General features: G+C 47.1%; 1 protein-coding gene across 4 annotated transcripts in view; it reads left to right on the top strand.

Annotated features, from left to right (window-relative positions):
* Positions 1–19,730, top strand: part of LOC135895964 (tRNA:m(4)X modification enzyme TRM13 homolog) — a 409,379-nt gene that overhangs the window by 289,866 nt on the left and 99,783 nt on the right. For 3 of the 4 annotated variants that reach the window (XM_065424240.1, XM_065424239.1, XM_065424238.1), the window contains one exon: positions 11,539–11,693. In XM_065424240.1, the coding sequence (XP_065280312.1) occupies positions 11,539–11,693 (155 nt within the window). Of the gene's footprint in view, positions 1–11,538; positions 11,694–14,222; positions 14,314–19,730 lie in introns of those variants that run through there. The other variant, XM_065424241.1, reaches the window with a different exon arrangement.

The following is a 19,730-nucleotide window of genomic DNA, read 5'->3' as shown; positions in this document are numbered from 1 at the left end:
ACACTCGCCGTTTAGCCAAGGAGGAGCTTCAGAAAACATAACTTGTACAGAAGAAGCACTATGACTGGAAGGCCAAACCACTCCACTTATCTGTACGAGACAACTTTCTGCTACTGCTTCCTTCGGACACCAACAAATTGGTTCTCGCGTGGAAAGGGCATTTTACTGTACTTAAGAGGAGAAATGATGTGGATTACGTTATTGAGCTCGGGATTCCATATAAATTGAAAAAGTAGGAGGTACAGTCACCTATATAACTGCCATTGCAGGGAGCGTCAGCTGCTTGTCAGACTGAAGAAAGTGACAATCTACCATGTGAACCATTTCAAGGAAAATAATTGGCTGCCAACATGAGCATATCGGAATTGCTCTCTTTCGACCAGTGCGTGCAAGTCACCAGTCTACTGAGCATACGAGAACGTATTCAGTCAGCGTATTCAGTCAGCGATGTTCTATGCAAAGCAGACCTCGTCCAGTGCAAACTAAATCTTATCACAAATACACCCGTAAACATGCGGCCGTATCCTACACCGTTTGCTACCTAGGAATCCGTACAAAAAGAAATTGGAGAAATGCTATGGCAAGGCATCACAGAGCCATCTGAGTCCGGCTACCAGTCGCCTATAGTTGTCAAGAAAGAGGGTGGGATAATGCGTCTATGCAGTGATTTAAGGCAAGTCAACAAAATATTGGTCAATGACAATGAGCCCATACCACATGTGGGTATTATTTTGATAACTAGGGACTGCACAGTATTTTTCCAATGTTGAATTTGCTAAGGGTTACTTGGAGGTGCCCATGCATAAAGAGTTAAAACCAATGACAGGCTTCGCTATGGCCTCAGGCCTGTATTAGTTTCGCTTCATGCTGTTTGGCATTAAAACCGCCCCAGCTGTTTTCAACCACTTTATGAGAAAATTGGTAGCAGACGTACCACATATTTGATGGCTTTGACGTTACATCCTAAAATCAAATTTTTTTGTTTTGCATGAGACAGGAAATACATAGAATTGTACATCATCCATAAGTTCTAGACATTGCAACCAATAGGCACAACCATTTCAAAGGGATCTTTATATTTCCTGTGCTAAATTTAAACTATAAACAACACCTACTTATTTTTTATTTCTTTTTTTCCCTTCCTTTCTTTCATTATTTTTTATGTATTTATTCAATTTTTTTTTCACGAGCACCATTTTCTCCCACTACTTATAGTCTCTTTTTGAAAAACGATAGTTAACTGACCTCCAGCAGAGTAGATATTCACTCCTCCTTCTCTCGTCGTCCAGGCCCCTTCCATGAAAAAGGGAACCTACCTTGACATGTCGACCGGCTGACAGATGACGCTACCTCACCTTCCTCAACCGGCGCTGAATAGCACACCTTTCTTTTTAATTCTACACCCTCGCCGCTAACACACCTTCGTTCATTACCTCGCCCACCTGCATCACTCCCTCTCCCCTTCAGAAGAACCGTACCTATATATACTGTGCTAAGGAAAGCTTATCTCAGCTTGAAAAAGACAAGTCCACTTGTCGAAACGTTGGCTCTGGCTTTGACCTTGTTCTCGTTTTGCTAATCATCCTGAATTTTCATCTCCCGCCTTCCCTGTGTTTCCCGCGCATATTTACTACTACTTCGATGATGTGCTCATTGCCACTGAAACTTGGGAGGAAGACGTGGCTACACTTAAGTCCTTTCTCTAATGAATCAGAGATTTTTAGTTGACAATGACAAAGTGAAATTGGTCAAAGGTCAGTGAAATTCATCAGCCATCTCGTTAGAAATGGCATCATCCGACCGCAGGTTGAAACCTTTGACAAAATACAGGCTGCAATGTGTGCACAGATGAAAAAGAAGTACACTCGTTTCTTGGGCTTACAGGGTATTATAGAGACTCGTGCACAATTACTCCAGGATATCTTACCCGCACACTGAATTAACTAAGAGGCCCTAACAAAGTAGTTTGGGGAGAACGTGAGCAGAAAGCCTTTGATGGACTCAAGACTTTGCTGTCTACACCACCTATAGAGAGCACCAGATTTTTCTGTCTTTTGTACTCTACACCAACACATCATCAACAAGTATAGGTGCCATAATTATGCAGCGTCATGAAGGAATTCTGCACCCGGTGTCATATGCAAGCTATTGACGACAGCCATGCGAAGTTGCATATTTGACAATCGAGCGAGAAGCCATAGCTCTTACATGGGCCATTCCAAAGCTTTCACATTTACTTGTTTGGACGCACGTTCGTATTACAGAATTACCACAAGCCCCTTTTTCATTAAGTCGGCGAAGCACGTCAACAACGCTGTTTTACACTGTAGTCTCGTACGAGTATTACTTCTTCGTTGAGTATATGAAAGGCAGCGAGAAGGTACGTGCGGGCTATATGAGTGCCAAGTACATACATGGAAATGTTGTATTTCGAGAGAATGTACTTTTAACTGGTGTAACTTTAATGTTCAACAACATTTCACGGCATTTTAAATTTGTGCGTTGTGTTGTGTAGTTGCAAATGTCATATGTGCCGAGTGTGTGGTGCTCAGAACTGTAATGCTGTGTTAAATTTTATGTGGTCTTATGTGTATTGAGTGTGCGGTGCTCATAACTGTGGGGCTGTGGTAATGCTCTTGTAGTGCGTGTGTGCTACAGTGAACCAACGTATACTAAGTGCGCTGAAGTTCTTTGAAAGAAAGAAGTTCCGAAAGTGAGGGGTGATTGTAACGAAGTACTCACAAAATGAGACCAGGAAGAGCAGACAACAGTGAGGCTGACCTCAACAAGAAGAAGAAAAGTGCAAGTGCTGCTCGTTCAGCAAATAAATATGTGCGTAGGAACGTCGGCACGACTAGGGCCACAGAGCCTACAGAACCCGCATGAGGTTCACCAAACCGGGCATCCGTCCTTGGGACAGAGAATGCCTTGGGTCATTGCTTGGCACGAGGCCTCGAAGCGGCCTGCTGCCGTCTAGGAGCTGGGGGCCAACCACCTGCTCCGTGCTGCTCCTTTCACTTTGCCGGTCAATCCTCACTCTACCCGCCACTGTTCCCTCTCAAGGACTCTACCAGTCTCACCACGCCTCTGAACTTCAACAGCACCCTCACGAGACGGCATAAGATTTTTCCCTGTTTTCGAACAATCATACATGCATGGATCTCGTTGCAGATGTTTTTCTTGTCTGTGCGCAGTCTAATATAATTGTCGTGTACTTCATAATCACGCACCGTCTCCTCCATCTCCCTCACGTCACATGCCTTGCAACTTGACGATCCTAACCATCACAGTGCAAAAGGCGTTCCCTGAAAAATGCACATACCCAATGAATTTGTGGCGAAGCCTGCTAAAGGGTTTAAAGGGTTGGTTTGCTGGCCTTGGGGAACATTCCAACCAGCATTGGAGAAATTTAAGTGACCTTGTTTTGTCATTTTAGAGCGGCACATTCCTAATGGCACGTGCCTAGTTAGCCAGGTTGGTGTCAAAGACGTTCATTCAAGAGTGGCATACATTTATTGGAAAATACCTAGTTAGCAAACTTGCGTTTGTCAAAGAATTTCATTGGAGACTACTACAGAGCGAGTTACACTCCAAATCAAAGCCTAAGTGTTTCTTCACGGTGGTGACTACACAGTCCAGCCTCTACGGTAACCCTTGTCGGCGTGCAAGAGATTTGCTGAAGTGCGGCACATTTGCCCACACTCAGTGACCAAGGTAGGCCCAATGGGTGGGTTTGAGCCCAATTATCTCAGCACAGTAGCCCGATGCGCTTCCCATTGGACTACTCACTACCCAGTGACCCAATGCGGGAAAATGGCTAGGTATAAACATGCATAGATAATAAGATAGCCCCCAGAAAGTGCGCTAATTACCCAAAGAATGCTGTTGACTTAAAAGAATGCCTGTATGTGTATTAGTGAAGCTTCGCTTAGCTTGCATTCTTCCGAGTATGAATTCATGCAAGCTGCTCTTTGATACGCGAAAGCTTTGTGTCGTGGTTTCTTGTGATGTAATCATGCGACGGCGTGCATGCGCAACAAATTGTACAAATATCCATGAGTGACAGGAGAATCAACAGTTGCTAGTAATGTCCATTCTTCTCTGATTTGTTCTTTGGGTCTGTTAATAATTTGCGCTGACGTACCATAATTATAATGCTAGACCAACTAGCCGAGCAGTCAGGCCTCCCTAAAGAAAGCATCTCAAGGAACACAAATGAAAGTAATAATGTGCTATTTTTTTAGTATAAGTACCAAGAATAAAAAAAATCTGAAATACACAAAATATGCCTCTGGCTCCTAGTGCCCGGCTTTTGTACGTCAGGCCATGCAAAAAAGTTATTACGCAGATTTGTCGGCATCAATACTAGCCATAGTGATGCCCATAAGCGGAGAGTTTTGATTTCTCGCGGGGCAGGGAGGGCTCCCCCATCTTTCTGAACCCCGTATATATATATATATATATATATATTGTAATGGGTGCACTGAACAGTTCCGATGGTAACGTCTCTTCGTAACCGAGGAGGCCCGTACAGGTCTGTTCAGTGCACCCATTACAATATATATATATATATATATATATATATATATATATATATATATATATATTGTAATGGGTGCACTGAACAGCTCCGATGGTAACGTCTCTTCGTAACCGAGGAGGCCCGTACAGGTCAATGCCCACACGGTCGAAGGCACGAGCAGGGCACGGAAGTGGCTGCAATAATCCGTGGGCTGGATAAGGCGGAGATTTGCGGCGTTGGCATTGCGGGCGCGAGCAGACAAACTTTTGGACAAAAGTAAACATTCCGCGCCAGTAGTAACGTTGCCGCAGGCGCTCATACGTCTTCAAAACGTCTGCGTGTGCACATTGTGGGTCAGTATGGCAAGACGCGCACAGGTCGGAACGCAAAGTCTTAGGGATAACCAGGAGCCACTTGCGACCATCGGGCTGGTAGTTCCGTCGATACAAGAGTTTATCCCGGACAGGAAAATGGACAGCCTGGCGACGCAGGGAGCGGGAGATGGGAGATGCAGGCGAGCCAGAAAGGAGATCCAAAAGAGAGGCCACCCAAGGATCCTTGCGCTGTTCTGATACGAACGTGTCGATGTCGACCGAGGATACCGCCTTAATGGTGGAGAGGGAGGCCGCGTCGGCTGCCAGCGGAGAGCGGGACAGAGCGTCAGCGTCAGTGTGCTTGCGACCTGAGCGGTATATGACGTGTATGTCGTATTCTTGAATGCGCAGACCCCAGCGGGCAAGGCGTCCAGACGGGTCGTTTAAAGAGGATAACGAACAAAGGGCGCGATGGTCAGTAACCACATTGAAAGGCCTGCCGCATAAATAGGGGCGAAACTTCCCGAGTGCCCAAACGATGGCCAGGCATTCTTTTTCTGTGACTCTGTAATTGTGTTCCGCTTTAGTCAGCGCACGACTGGCGTAAGCAACGACGTACTCGGAGTAGCCAGACTTGCGCTGCGCAAGGACAGCGCCAAGGCCAATACCACTGGCATCGGTATGCACTTCAGTTGGTGCGGTGGGGTTGAAGTGTCGCAGTATAGGCGGAGACGTCAGGAGACGGCGTAAGGTCACGAACGCGGTGTCGCATGCAGGAGACCAGGAGGATAGGTCGTTGGCGCCACTTAAGGTTGTGTCAGAGGTGATATTATCGAGGCAAAATTGCGAACAAAGCGTTGGAAGTAAGAACAGAGGTCGATGAAGATGCGGAGTTCTTTGAGTGTCTTAGGTTTCGGAAATTCTGCCACGGCGCGAAGTTTTGATGGGTCGGGGCAAATGCCGTCTTGCGACACGACGTGACCAAGAATCATGAGCTTGCGCGCGGCGAACTGGCACTTTTTCAGGTTCAGTTGCAGGCCTGCGTTGGTCAAGGACGTCAACACTTGCCTAAGGCGAAGAATATGCGTGCTGTAATCAGGGGCGAACACAACGATGTCGTCGAGGTAGCACAAACACGTGCTCCATTTTAGGCCGCGCAAGATATTGTCCATCATTCGTTCAAAGGTAGCAGGCGCATTGCATAGGCCAAATGGCATCACTATAAATTCGTAAAAACCATCTGGAGTAATGAATGCAGTTTAAGGGGGATCAACTGCTGACATCGGGACCAGCCAGTAGCCCGAGCGTAAGTCCAACGAAGAGAAGAATTTAGCGCCTTGCAAGCTGTCCAGAGCGTCGTCAATGCGCGGTAGCGGGTAGACGTCTTTGCGCGTTATCTTGTTGAGACGGCGATAATCGACGCAGAACCGAATGGAAGCATTTTTTTTTTGTGACGAGAACAACCGGGATACCGAAGGTAGAATGACACCACGCTGAAGCATGTCGTCCACGTACTCACTGATCACCTGACGCTCCCTGGCGGATACGCGGTACGGGCGCTGCCGCAATGGCGCGTTGGAGCCAGTGTCGATGTGGTGGCTCACGGTTGACGAGCGACCCAGAGTAGGCTGAGCGACATCAAAAGAAGAGCGGAACTGGGCAAGTAGGTGAAGAAGCTGGGAGCGCTGCTCGGAAGTGAGGTCATCGGCAATGAAAGGTGTGAATAAGTCAGGTGATGGCGGAGCAGAAGCGGAAAGTGCACAGAAATCAGTGAGCTCTGTATATGAAGCATCCGGCACGTCGGTTATAAACATGTCATCAATAGGCTGAACATGGCCAAGTGCTTCACCGCAAAGAGCCGTCAGGGCTGTAGGAAGCGGATTGTCGACAGCGATGGCACTGAGACCGGCTGAAATTTCAAGCGTGGCGAAATGGAGGGGAACATCTTTGTGGGTTATGAAGAGTTCCGAAGGAGTGAAGAGGACAGTGCCTTCAGAGACAGCGCCACAGAAGACGGGAACAACGGCAGACGAGTACGGCGGTATGGCGATGTCTTCTCGAAGAACTAGCTTGGCGGAAAGAGAAGTGGCGCCGACGAGGGGCACGTCACGCAGAGGCGATAATTCTACTTCAGCACGTGCACAATTGATGACGGCGTTATTTCGCGAAAGAAAGTCCCACCCAAGTATCACGTCGTGAGAACAGGACTGGAGAACCACAAACTCCACAATATAGAGAACGCCCTGAATAACATCTCTAGCTGTGCATGCTGCTGAAGGCTGAACTGGCTGCGCGCTTGCTGTGCGAAGACAAAACCCAGAAAGTGGCGTCATAACTTTTCGTAAAGCGCAAGAGAGGCGTTCGTCTAGGACAGACACGGCTGCTCCAGTATCAATTAGCGCAACGGTAGGGACGCCGTCAACAGTAAGATCGACAACGTTCGAAGGCGACAATGGAGGACTTGTACAGATCGATGGTGACGCAGTTCTTGCCTCCTGAACTGCGGCGCTTAGTTTTGCTCTTGCGTGGGTGAAGGGCGCTGACGCACGGGGGACAACGAGCGGCGACGCGGGGAAGGTGAACGACGTGTAAAGACCGGGCGCTCGGCTGGTGGCCTGTTCGACTGCCGACTAAAATAAGTGTCGTGAAAAGGCTGCACGTTGGCGTAGGGAGGGGACTGCACAAACTCATCAGAGTGCAGCATGCGGCGGCGGCAGAGTCGGGCAACGTGGCCGGGAATACCGCAGGCATAACATATGGGCCTGTTGTCTTGCGTGCGCCAAGGATTAGTAAAGGCAGGAGCAGGTCGATGAACGGGACTATGAACGGGTGGTGGCGGCCGAGGATGTAGGGCAACGAGTGGTTGACGAGGGGGCTGCGTGACGACGGATGCGTAAGTAAGTGGCGCGGCGGCAGGGTACTGCTGTTGCTGCATTGGTAGAGCCTCAGCAACTTGGTCTTCAATAACCCGCCGGAGCGTAGGAACGAGCTGTGTAGGAGGCTGTTGCGGCAGCGGCTGCTGTAGCTCAGCAAAGGGTAGCAAAGAAAGCTGACGTGCAACGTCCTCCCGCATGAAAGCTTCGGTTTGTGTGAGCAAGGAAGAACGATCAGAGAAGGCTGTCATGGAAGAGAGGGCCTCGTCAGCAACTGAGGGGCGCCTAGTCAACTCGCGCTGCCTCCTCAACTCGTCATAGCCTTGACACAAGTTTATGAGCTCCGCTACGGTGCGCGGGCTCTTGGCGATCAACATTTGGAAAATGTCATCGGCGATGCCCTTCAATATGTGCTTCAATTTGTCATTTTCCGGCATAGACGCATCCACACGTTTGCATAGGTCGAGAACCTCTTCAATATAACAGGTTAATGTTTCACCGGGTTGTTGCGCTCGCTCTCGCAACCGCTGCTCGGCGCGCAACTTGTGGATGGCAGGGCGACCGAAAACTGCAGCGAAACTGGTCTTGAACGCGGACCAGGAATTAAAGTCGGCTTCGTGATTCTTAAAGCACAGGTGAGCCACTCCCGCTAGGTAGAATATGACGGCATTTAACTTGGCGGTATCGTCCCATCGATTGTGGAAGCTCACCCGTTCGTACGTAGCCAACCAGTCATTGACATCCTGTTCGTCCGTACCGTTGAAAACCGCTGGATGGCGTTGCGGGACAGCGCCAGAGCAGGCAACGGGGGGTGGCGGCGGCGTCGGCTGGGGAGGGTCAGGCATGATGGCACGCTGAGTCCGAGACCGGAGTTCCAGGGTGTAGATGTTCTTGAGTACCCCGCACCTTCCACCAGTTGTAATGAATGCACTGAGCAGTTCCGATGATAACGTCTCTTCGTAACCGAGGAGGCAGGTGACGCAGAGCGGGAACAGCTGGTAGCTCGAACGGCCAAGTACTGGCGATCCGGCTGGCCTACTGGTTGCACAGCAGGCATAGAAGAGACGATCTGGCTGGCCTTGTTCCTGTGCTCTTCTTCTTTATTAGAATATATATATATATATATATATATATATATATATATTGCGCTTCAGGAAACCGTGTGCCGTCGAAGAGTTGTTCACTGTAGTGACGGCCTTATCTGCGAAACAAAAATTGGAGGACGCTTAAGCTTCGCCTTCAAGAGTCGAAGGCGACAGCGTTCCCGTCGACCCGCCAAGGGGTGTAAGACAATGGGCTACGGCGCAGCGACTACGCGCGCCGCATCGGACGCGGTGAGCGTCGAGCAACGCAGCGTTCGGCGCGGCAATGAAATGCGCGCCTGAGAGCGACGCACGCCTGAGCCTTAGAAACAGCTCGTTTCTAAGGCAACACTGCATTCACTACAGGCGCTTTTGTACCGCTTTGAAGCATCGAACTCGTGGCTCAGTGGTAGCGTCTCCGTCTCACACTCGGGAGACCCTGGTTCGATTCCCACCAAGCCCATCTTGCAAGTTGTTTTTTATTAATGAAGTGCCTGCTGGGATTTATCGCTCACGGCCAACGCCGCCTACACCGACGCTGACGACACCGGCTTTTCTGCGACACGAGCTCCTTAACGCTGTCGCGTTAATATGAGAATTTATGAGACCTCATACTGGGAGTCGTCAGTTCAATTGCACAGCCCGAGTACTCTCGCAGCACCAAGAATCTGGCGTCTCTCGATGGTGTAGTCTTCCTTAGTGAAATTGTTTTATACTTCGCTATCACTAATACGAAACTGCAGCCTCTTTCTGTTTTTTCCCTTTTTCTGTCCAAGTATAAGCGTTCCTGTGCATGACTGCTATTCATTCTGATTTCGAGTCAATCCGGCTTGGCCTCATTCAGGTTACTGAGCTAATTATACAGGGTACCCGAACCATCTTGCACCAAGACATCAAAAAAGAGCAGTTGCGTTACTCGATGAAAGCCTAGCGCATATTGTTTCCAGTACAGTGGAGTAGCCGCCAGTAATTCTTTGGTTCCTAAAATTTACTTCGACAATTGCAAGTATTTATCTAATTCGAGTAGTACTGTCCTAATTATCAAAATGGAAATATGGCATTTGTAGGCACCCCCAGGCACCCCCAAATGGCATCTAATTACTCTGTTTTCAGTGGCATACTAATTGCGTGCAATTTTGTTGCGACTGGCAAACAAAGCTGACGAATTATAAAAAATACCACATGACTATGCTCCCACCCGCATCTGAATGCAGCCCCCTTAAATAACCCGATTGAAAGCAAGTGCATTGCCTGTCACAAACCCGAAGAGACAGTGCATCGCCTTGATAAAGGTTCTGAAGGAGCACCAACAGCAGGTTTCATGGCTTTGCAGCTATTCCTTCGTCTCTACGTGAGAGTTATTATCCGTCTCTCGAAGTCGACTGATCACATTGATAAAAAAAGCACATTGATAACGCGGCTCAAGCGACGCACGAAAGGCGAAATGCAGTGTAATAGGCATAGCATGTTTCAAAACCCTGCCTTTGCTCGCACTGCTCAACAGAGTATGTGCGCTTTATATTTCGCACCAGAAACTTTCGTTGTGTTGAGAAAACGCAAAATTGATGCGTTTAATAAAGTAAATAACCACTTATAAATGATCCTATTTAGCAATCAGGACGCCGGTACAAAAAACAACGAAAAGATACATTAGATTTCAGTGTGCCCTTATTATCTATGAATTCGTAAGCTCCGTTGAACACCAGCTGGTGCCTAGAGGACGGGTTGGAATAGGTCTCCCCCTGCAGCTATGCAGTACTGGGTCCACTTTATCATATCTTCAGTGGCTTTCTTGATGACCGACACTAGGATTCTATGGCAGACATCCGTTATCCTTGTCTTGAGCTAATCTGAGTCTGTCTCGATCATGTAAGTACGATCTTTCACATCAAGTGGAAAGAGGTCGGGTGACCCAGCCGGCTTGGTCACCCAGCCATGGTCACCCAGCCTTCTGACCCAGCCATGGGTGACCCATGGGCAGGGCATTACATGTCCTGCCCATGCAGGGCATGTAATGGGCATGGGCATAATGGGCATAAATGGGCATGGGCATGGGCATTACATGCCCTGCCCATGCCCATTTCTTTTTCGTGATTTCAACTAAAATGTCATTAGCTCTCGTTTCTTCCCTCAGCCAACCTGCTCTCTTATCCTCTTAACGTTGCACCCATCATTGCTTTTTCCATAGCTCGTTGCGTCGTCCTCAATTTAAGCAGAACCCTGTTCGTAAGCCTGCAGGTTTCGGCCCCGTAGGTGAGTACTGGTAAGACACGGCTGGTATACACTTTTCTCTTGAGGGATAATGGCAGCCGGCTGTTCGTGATCTGAGAACGCCTGCCAAACGTACCCCAGCCCATTTTTATTCTTCTAATTATTTTAGTCTCATGATCCGGATCCGCGGTCACTACCTGCCCTAAGTAGACGTATTTCCTTACCACTTCCAGTGCTTCGCTACCTATCGTAAGCTGTTGTGCTCTTCCGAGACTGTTAAAACATTACGAAAGACGGAATGACTCCCCATTCCCATCTTTCACTGCGTACACTTTGCCAACGAGCTCAACGAACTTGCCATAGATTTTCCATGTGTTGAGCAGTCCTTTTTTTTCTTACCAAGTTGTGCTTGCTTCAATTGACATAAAGTGGTTGTAATGTGAAAACATATATTCATACGCAGTGCCATTGTCATGTCGTTGTTGTGTCACCATGTTCAAAGCCAGACAGAAGTTACAGTTGTGGACCGTGTGCAGCGGTGTCCATGGCGTTCTCATGGCAACGTGCTGCCATCACCGTTGCTACTGGGACTCCTTTGTGGGGCGTCCCCTCCTTGAGGCATGGGGCCTTGGGCGCCAGGACTTCGACCTTATCTCCGCCATGGCCGGATGGGCCACCTGTGCCGCTAAGGGTCAGTACTACTGTTATCTTCCTTGGGAAAATGTATGAAAGCAAAATGACGGTGTCACAGGAGAATGGTGACCTTTATTTATCTACATTGGGTGTTCAAGCAAAGCCTGGTGCCAAGTTTTGGCCCTTATCATGGCAACAGCTAGTAAGGTCAGTGGTGCACTTGCCTCGGTAAACTCTGCCGTTGCCCAAGGCTGTTGTCCCCAAACAGTTGTTGCCCATTGTGGAAAAGTTGGTTTCACGCTGAGGTCACTGTCGATCAATCTATTTTATTTGTTTGTGGTATTCTCAGGGCATTACGAAGGGGACCCACCGTGGTTGCTTAGTGGCTGTGGTGTTGTGCTGCTAAGCCCAAGGTTGTGGGATCAAATCCCAGGCACAGCGATTTCGTTTAGACGTGGGCAAAATGCAAAAACACCCGTGTATACAAATTTAAGTGCATGTTAAAGGACGCCAGGTGGTCAAAATTGATCCAGAGTCACCCACTAAGGTGGGCTCCATAATCAAATCGTGGTTATGGCGCTTAAAACCACATAATTTTAAATATTTTAAGAGCACTAAGAAGGGGAGGGACTAATGTAGTCAACAAGCACATAAAACTCAAAGGAAGAGGGATACACTAGCTGTCAAAAAAGCATGACAATGCATTCTAGGTATTCAAAGTAAGGGTAATGTTGACTCATCGCACACACAAATAAAGCTGTTAAACGAAGCTGAGTGAAATGCACACTGAAGAGAAAGGAGCACAAAGCGAAAGCCAGTTTGATAATACTCACAGTACATTTTAAGTGCAAGAGCAGATCTAAAACAGTTGATCGCAAGGGAAGGAATGCATATATATTAAAAGAAATCGCCTAGCATGTTGAGGAATTTATGAGCTCCGCTAGCTATACTGGCTACAGAAACGGGTAGGTCATTTCAATCACGGCATCACCAGGCGAGAAAATAACTTTGTAGGCTTAGAATAACTTTCCGCTCTTTTCGTCTACCTCGTATTTTCCTGTGTTACTTCTTTCTTAGGCGCAAGTCTTCCTAAGAGATAACTTTTTTAAGCGTCAGTGTTCTTGCTAAGAATGTGAAATTTGTAACAATGATCAATACAAAGTGATAGAAAAGGGGCCGTGTCGAACGTAGACAACCAGACACCGAAAACCGGCTCGACTCTGAGAAGGATGATTCGCATTAAAGGAACATTGCGGGTGCACAATGGTGTAGGCACAGCATATGAAGCAGACAGTAGCATTGGGGGGGGGGGGGGGGGGTGCGATCTCCACCACTGGAAAAGCTGGCGCCGCTGTCGGTATGACGTGGTATAAGGTATCACGTGGACATAGTGGCCGCGTCAGCTGCTTCGGAAGCGCCGAAGCTGAAAACGAAAGTTTGAAGTTCAACTGAGCTGCGGTTCTGATTAAGTGAGGAGGTTTTCCCGCTTCGGGTGTCTGCTCGGCAACACGTGAAAGCACTATAATAGGTAGTGGCTACCTTTGAAGGACTCCAACATGGTAGGCTAGTGCTCGGTGCTGTAGTACCGGGCATATGCAACGGAGCGTTGTGAAGCCTTCACAGGTAAGAAGCTCGACAAGAGGCTGCGTGAAGCTTGGATAACGAAACTTAGAACCGCCAAACAGCCATCGGCTACAAGTCGGGTGTGCCGCAAGCATTTCCGCTGCGGCATCGGGGCTGCGATGCACCGTGAGTAGCAGAAAGCGTGCACTGAGACGCTTTCGCGCACGTAGCCCGGCTAATGTCATGAAGGTTTGGTCTGTGAACTTGTTGATGCTAGGTATTTGCGTGTTCACTGGAATGGAAAGGCAAGGGCAAGAAGCACACGAAAAAAAGGGATAGCATAGGCTCGTTTTCATTTTAGCACAAAACACTAATTTATACTGGATTAAGAAAGAAGCAGCAGCAAATTTCTCCCGGAGAAGACCGATAGAAATACTGTGTGATGCACCTTGAGGAATAATGATACTGAAGCGTCCAAGAACTTAGAAGAAAACGGAAAAAAAATTTACCCGTCTCGATGGCTTAGCTGAAGACCCATTAGGGGTTAAAGTCCCTAATTATAAAGGTATAATATGGAACAGCTCTGATAGTATCCATGCAAATGGTCGCTTGTGTGCTGTGAAATGATCATATGCTGCGGCCTAAAGCTGCCAGCATGGTGCGAAAATGTGCTCGCACCTAAAGCCATTATGCACAGACGTGCATGCAGGCGCACAGTCGTCCACTACGAACGCATGCGATTGCTGTATTGAGGTTTCATTCTGGTATGCCCCATTTGGTTATGCAGCTAGCCCACTATTTAACATTAACATACTTACTTACATAACATACCTACTCTCAGCAATTTAACATACTTTACTCTCAGCAATCGCCTACCTTTTACAAAAAGGCGGTTTGGGACTTCATCGCGGTGACCACGCGCAGTGGGCGTTCCCTGTAGGCATTCGGTAAAAAGCATCATTAAACCATTTTATCCTTTCTGTTTGACCAAGATTATCAATTTTACAGTAAAAAAAACTTGCAGGAGAGCTCCCACGCGGTGCTTTTATTGAGCGCCGACAGCCAAACCCATGAGGAGTGCGCCGCGTTGTCCCTCGTACTACGCAAGCAAGGCACTTCCAACAGATGGCGACTCCGTAAGTCCTCGCCCCCAATATACTAACCTTGTGGCTAGCAGATGTGCAGGACCTGTTAGCTGATACACTGGAACGGTACAAGCAAGGGAAGCAGGTGACCCAGGCGCCGGTTTAAGACCAAGCTACACGTACACTTGCTTATGCGTGAAACTTCGTGCCGGTGCATCTTGTGTTTGGTGCGCCTCGCAAGGAATGGCGGTTTGCATTTAGAAGAAACCCACGCCATAGCGTTCCTCACGGAGGAAGGAATAGATTGCGTATGGGTTCTACCCAGTTTGCGCGCTAGGAGAAAGGTGTGTAGTATTTTTTGCTGTAGCGGCCATGTTGTCAAGGCACAATGGCAGTTTTGATATGGTAATGTGTGTTCAGACAGCTAGCTCAGGTATGTGCTGCTCCATAGGTCTCGTAATGTGGTAAAGGTGTGGTATGTGCAGCTTTGCATTAGTCTCCATGTTTTGTATAGCCATTTTAGCTAGACCCAGGTTGTGCCCAAGCGGGACTCAAAGAAGTGAAAGCGTCTCCTCCTACTATGTTCTTTGCTGATGTTCATTGTAGTAAACGAGCGCATGTGCCTCGAAGTAGGTCTTTTATATTTGTCAACAGGTTTTTTTACGTGTTCCTGTTTTTGTTGCTTGCCGGCGATATTGAACTTAACCAGCTTTCTGTTGAAATGTAAATATTGCAAAGCGTGCAGAAAGGACAAACTGCAATCTTGAATAAGCTTGATTCCATTGAATCCAGGAATGCAGTACATGAATAAACGATAGCGGATATAGAATACAGCCGTGGAGCAACTAAGAAACAAGTTCGGAACCTTGGTAGAGTAGTTGTACAGCATAATAATGATGAACTTGAGACTTCAGAAAGTATTGAGGGATTTGCAGGCTAAGAATGTTGACTTATAAAACAGAGGTCGGAGACAAAACCTTTTGTTTTACGGAGTAGATGACAACAGGACGGAAACGTGGGACCAATCCGAGGAATTGATTAAAAAGATTGTTGGCGACAAGCTGGGAAATGAAGTTACATCACTACAAAAAGCACGTCGAATTAGTGTACACCAAGAACAAAAAAGAGACTGATTATCATAAACCTCTCTTCGTATAAAGAAAAACAACAAAGTTTGTCCAACGCAAGAAAATTTACGGGTTTAGAGTACAGAGTTGATCAGGATTATGCGCCAGCTACCTGGGAAGGGCGAAACCGACTATGGGAATGCGGTAAAGCACACAAAGGCGAGAAAACAAAACAAACTGAATTTTGATAGACCTATTTTTGATGAAAAAGCTTACGTATGGAACGACAAAAAGAAGGTAGTGGCTCCGCTACAAAGAAAAAAAATATGCTTGCCTGGAAAAAAACTAACACGGCACAACTGTAACTGTAACGGCACACAACTGTAACTGCATAAACTGTAGCGTGTAACGAATAACACGGAAGAATTGGCAGGACTAATCGAGTCGGTGAGAGCTGACGTAGTTATTGGCATGGAATCGTGGCTGAACCGTCATATCAGCGATCGTGAGATGTTTCCGAGCAAATTTGTCGCGTACCGTAGAGATAGGCCGAGCCATGGGGGCGATGTATTTTTACTTGTGTGAAGTTCTTTGAAATCTGCCCACTTAGACATCCCATGTGATATCGAATATGTTTGGTGCACAGTTACCCTAGATGATAATTCTTTGTTCGTCGTAGGTGTATTTTACCGACTACTGAACTCGGACTACAATACACTTCAATTGTTGAATGAAATATCGGAAGTTGCAAGCTGGGCTTTCATTCTTGCTGGTGGTTTTAACCTACCAGACTTAGAATGGCGTGATGGAGTATGTGTAAGAGGCATTGGGTGCCATGTAAACGTAGAAGTGACAAATACAATTGACTGTTTTGGTGTTACTCAGTGAGCCAACGAAACATAATAACGTTCTAGACATCGTGTTCTCAAATTCCCCCAGTTTGGTGAATAATGTCAGTGTTATTCCAGGTATCAGTGACCACATGGCAGTTGTAGAAATTAAAAAAGAAAGTGCAAGAATCTTAAGTTGTTCAACAAAAAAGGTTTTCCTATACATCAGGGATGACTACTCAAGCATAGCTCAAACGCTAGAAGCTAATTGACCCATGTTTGAGTGCCTTGCTGAAAACCATAGTATAAAGGATTTATGGCTTAAGTTTAGGGATAAGCTATTAGCCCTTGTGGATAAGTTTCTACCTGCGAAACAAGCAGACAAGCTTAATAAATGAAAGAAGCAACGGTTGACGTGCGGTATTTTGAGAGAAATTCAGAGAAGGCGACATGTTATCCGTAAATAACAGAACACTATAAATCAAGTGTGGAAAAGCAAAACAAATATTTGTAAGGGCTCAATAGTAAAATGACAACTAATCCCAAGTCATTCTGGCATTATATCAAGGAGTGTGGATCTGATCATATTGGAGTCGGCGAACTAAGTTTTAATAATGCAGTTATAGTCGATGAAGAAGCTGAAGCCACATGTTTAAATAAGCATTTCCAATCCGTGTTTTTACCAAGCATGGCTGTAGGGTAATAATGTGTACCGTCACATTTGTTGACGTGAGCTGCCGTGAGGAAGAACTCAAAGGTGATAGGCGGACTGGTTGCACCGGTGGACATAGAATTAACAACACTGCACTGATACAAAACTTCAAACTTAGCACGAATTAAGGCGGTTTTCTAATGCGGCGGAGAATACGACGACGCGGCACACTGCACAGTTACCGTACCTCGCCCACTAACGTGCGATATCCGGGCGTCGTGGCATACGGTCCAACTGCATAGGTTCGCTCATGTGTAGTTGTAATCGTCGCTGACCCGCCGTACGCGTCGGAGACGGCTTAGGTTGCGTAGGCAGGGACAGTGACACGGCGAAAAGCCGCTGGGGTAGTGGCTCGGATCCCTGTTAGTGCCAGAACTTCGAGAGCACAGGAACCCTGAGAGCACTGGAACAAGCCAGGCACAGGACCCGGCAGGACATTGCCTCGATGGTCCGTCACGAGGCTGCCCAGCGGTGCATCCCGGGTAGCCTTCTCGGGATTCGTTCGAACCTTCTCGGCTCGTTCGATCCGTGCCCGCAGCTCCCCGCTCGCTCGTCTTCCGCTTCTTTCTCTTTTACCAACCCTCGAGCGTGTCTCTTTTCCCGCGTCATGCCATGTCTGCCGTCGTCGTCTTTCACCACGTTACCCTCCACACAATAAAATTGTTTCGGTTTTAAAAAATTTGTCGTGCTGAGTGATCTCAAAGCAGGAGGACTCGTGGAACTGATACATAGCGCACGCAGTTTACACATTGCACACAGTTCACACAGTGAGAAAAAGAACAACACGCACTCGTATATAAGCAATAACAAAAGATATGTACATACGCATATAAGCTTGAAGAACGAAGAAACTCTGCTTAGGTAGTCCGCTCCAATATTGTCGCTGCCTTTGGCAGCGACAATATTTCATATTTCATAATGAAATATTTCATATTTCATAATAGTCATATTTCATAATGAATAAGCTTCAGCGCAATACTCTGTCGTCCTCATGCTTGGCTTAGTTAATGTATGAGAATCGTTCATGGTCCATTTGCAGCAAGAAGCGCTTGCCGTAGACAAAAACATGAAACTTTTGGATTGCCCAGAGAAGGGCAAGGCCTTCTCGTTCTATGGTAGAGTTACATGCTTTTCTAGGCAACAGTTTTTTATTTGCGTATGCAACCGGGTGCAGAACACTACCGTGGCGTTGTAGAAGGACAGCTCCGAGGCTTCTCGATGACGCATCTGTACGTAGGACAAATGGCTGTTCTAAATCTGGAGCCTAGAATTGGCTGATCAAACAGTAAGTGCCGTAGTTGTCGAAGGCTTCCTGGTGACGCAGCTCCCAGACCCGTTTGTGGGTCATGCTTGTGGGTGAGTTCTGTGAGGGGCGCTAATACTTTTGAATAATTTGCACGAAGTCTCGGTAGTATCCAGTACGGCCCAAAAATGAAATGACTTCCCTTATAGTAGTTGGCTGCTTGGCATGTTCAATTTTCTCGAGGGTCTCGATCTGCGGGCGTAGGGCACAGTGACCTATAATATGCCCTAGAAATTTTGTGGAGGTAAAGCCAACTTCACTTTTGGAGGGCTTGATGGTTAGACAGGCGTTTTTGAGTTGCTGGAAGAAACGCCGAAGAGTGTGAATATTCTTCCCATGTTTCGGTGGTAATTAAGACGTCGTCGAAGTAGTGGTAGATATTGGGGATACCGTCCTCTACTTTTCTCATAAGCCTTGTGAAAACAGCTGTAGCCATCTTAATGCCAGACGGCATAAATCGGAACTGATAGAGCCCCGACGAAGACTGAAAGGCTGTCATGTGTTTGCAATCAGACTGCATTGGCACTAGCCAATACCCTTTCGTAAAGGTGAACTTGGGAAAGTACCGACTCTTACCCAGCTTGGCGAGCACCACGTCTTTTCGTGCTATTGGTTCATTGTGCATTGTGACCACTCAATTTAGATGTGTAAAATCAATGCACAAGCACAAACTGTCGTCTTTATTGTTCATTATCAGCACCGGCGAATGGTAGGCAGAGTTTGAAGGTTCAATGATGCCTTGCTTTAGCATTTCTTGCACTTCAAATTCGAAAACTTTTTATATTGCAAAAGGTACCCGATATTGCCGGACATGCACCGGCATGTCCGTTATCACTCTTAACTGGCATTCTACAAGGTGGGTTTTTGCAGGTACGTCCGAGAATATCTCTTCGAACGTAGACAATGTTTCCTTTGCTTCTACGGCTTGCTCATCAAGCAATTCAGTGGCAATTTTTACATCCTGGAAAGCGTCTTGTTCAGTACAATAAATGGCGGGTTGTTCCATTCATCTTCAAGGGTGTTGACAGCTACAGCGGCTTGCTGATCAGCTGCTGGAAAGGGACATCGTTCCTCATATTTTTAAGCAAGTTTATGTGAAAAGCACTTATTCGTGTGCCCAAGTCAATGACTTAATCAACGTCGCTTGTCTTCTCAAGGACACTGAACGGTCCCTTCCACGTAAGGATTAGCTTGTTTTTCTCAGATGATGGCAACAATAATCCTTTGTCTTGCATGGCAAAGTGCAACGCCTTTGCCTTGCGATCACAATAATGTTTCTGTGTAACTTTAGCTATTTGAAGCTCCTCGTGGGCGTGGTGACATGTCTGCTGCAGTGATTCTTGCAACTCTACTACATAGCCGTACGTCGCTTGAGTCTCTCCTTTCAGATGTTTCCTTGACCGTAGTTCCTTGAGGATGGTCGTAGGTCCACGTATATAACGGCCATAAAAAAGATCAAAATGCGAAAAGCGCGAGCCTGTTTGTGGGACTTCTCTGTATGCGAATAGCAGTGGGGCCAAGTGTTGATACCAATT

The sequence above is a fragment of the Dermacentor albipictus genome, chromosome 7 (genome assembly GCF_038994185.2).
Source record: "Dermacentor albipictus isolate Rhodes 1998 colony chromosome 7, USDA_Dalb.pri_finalv2, whole genome shotgun sequence".
Classification (NCBI taxonomy): Eukaryota; Metazoa; Arthropoda; class Arachnida; order Ixodida; family Ixodidae; genus Dermacentor; species Dermacentor albipictus.
This window is presented reverse-complemented; position numbering and strand designations above follow the sequence as displayed.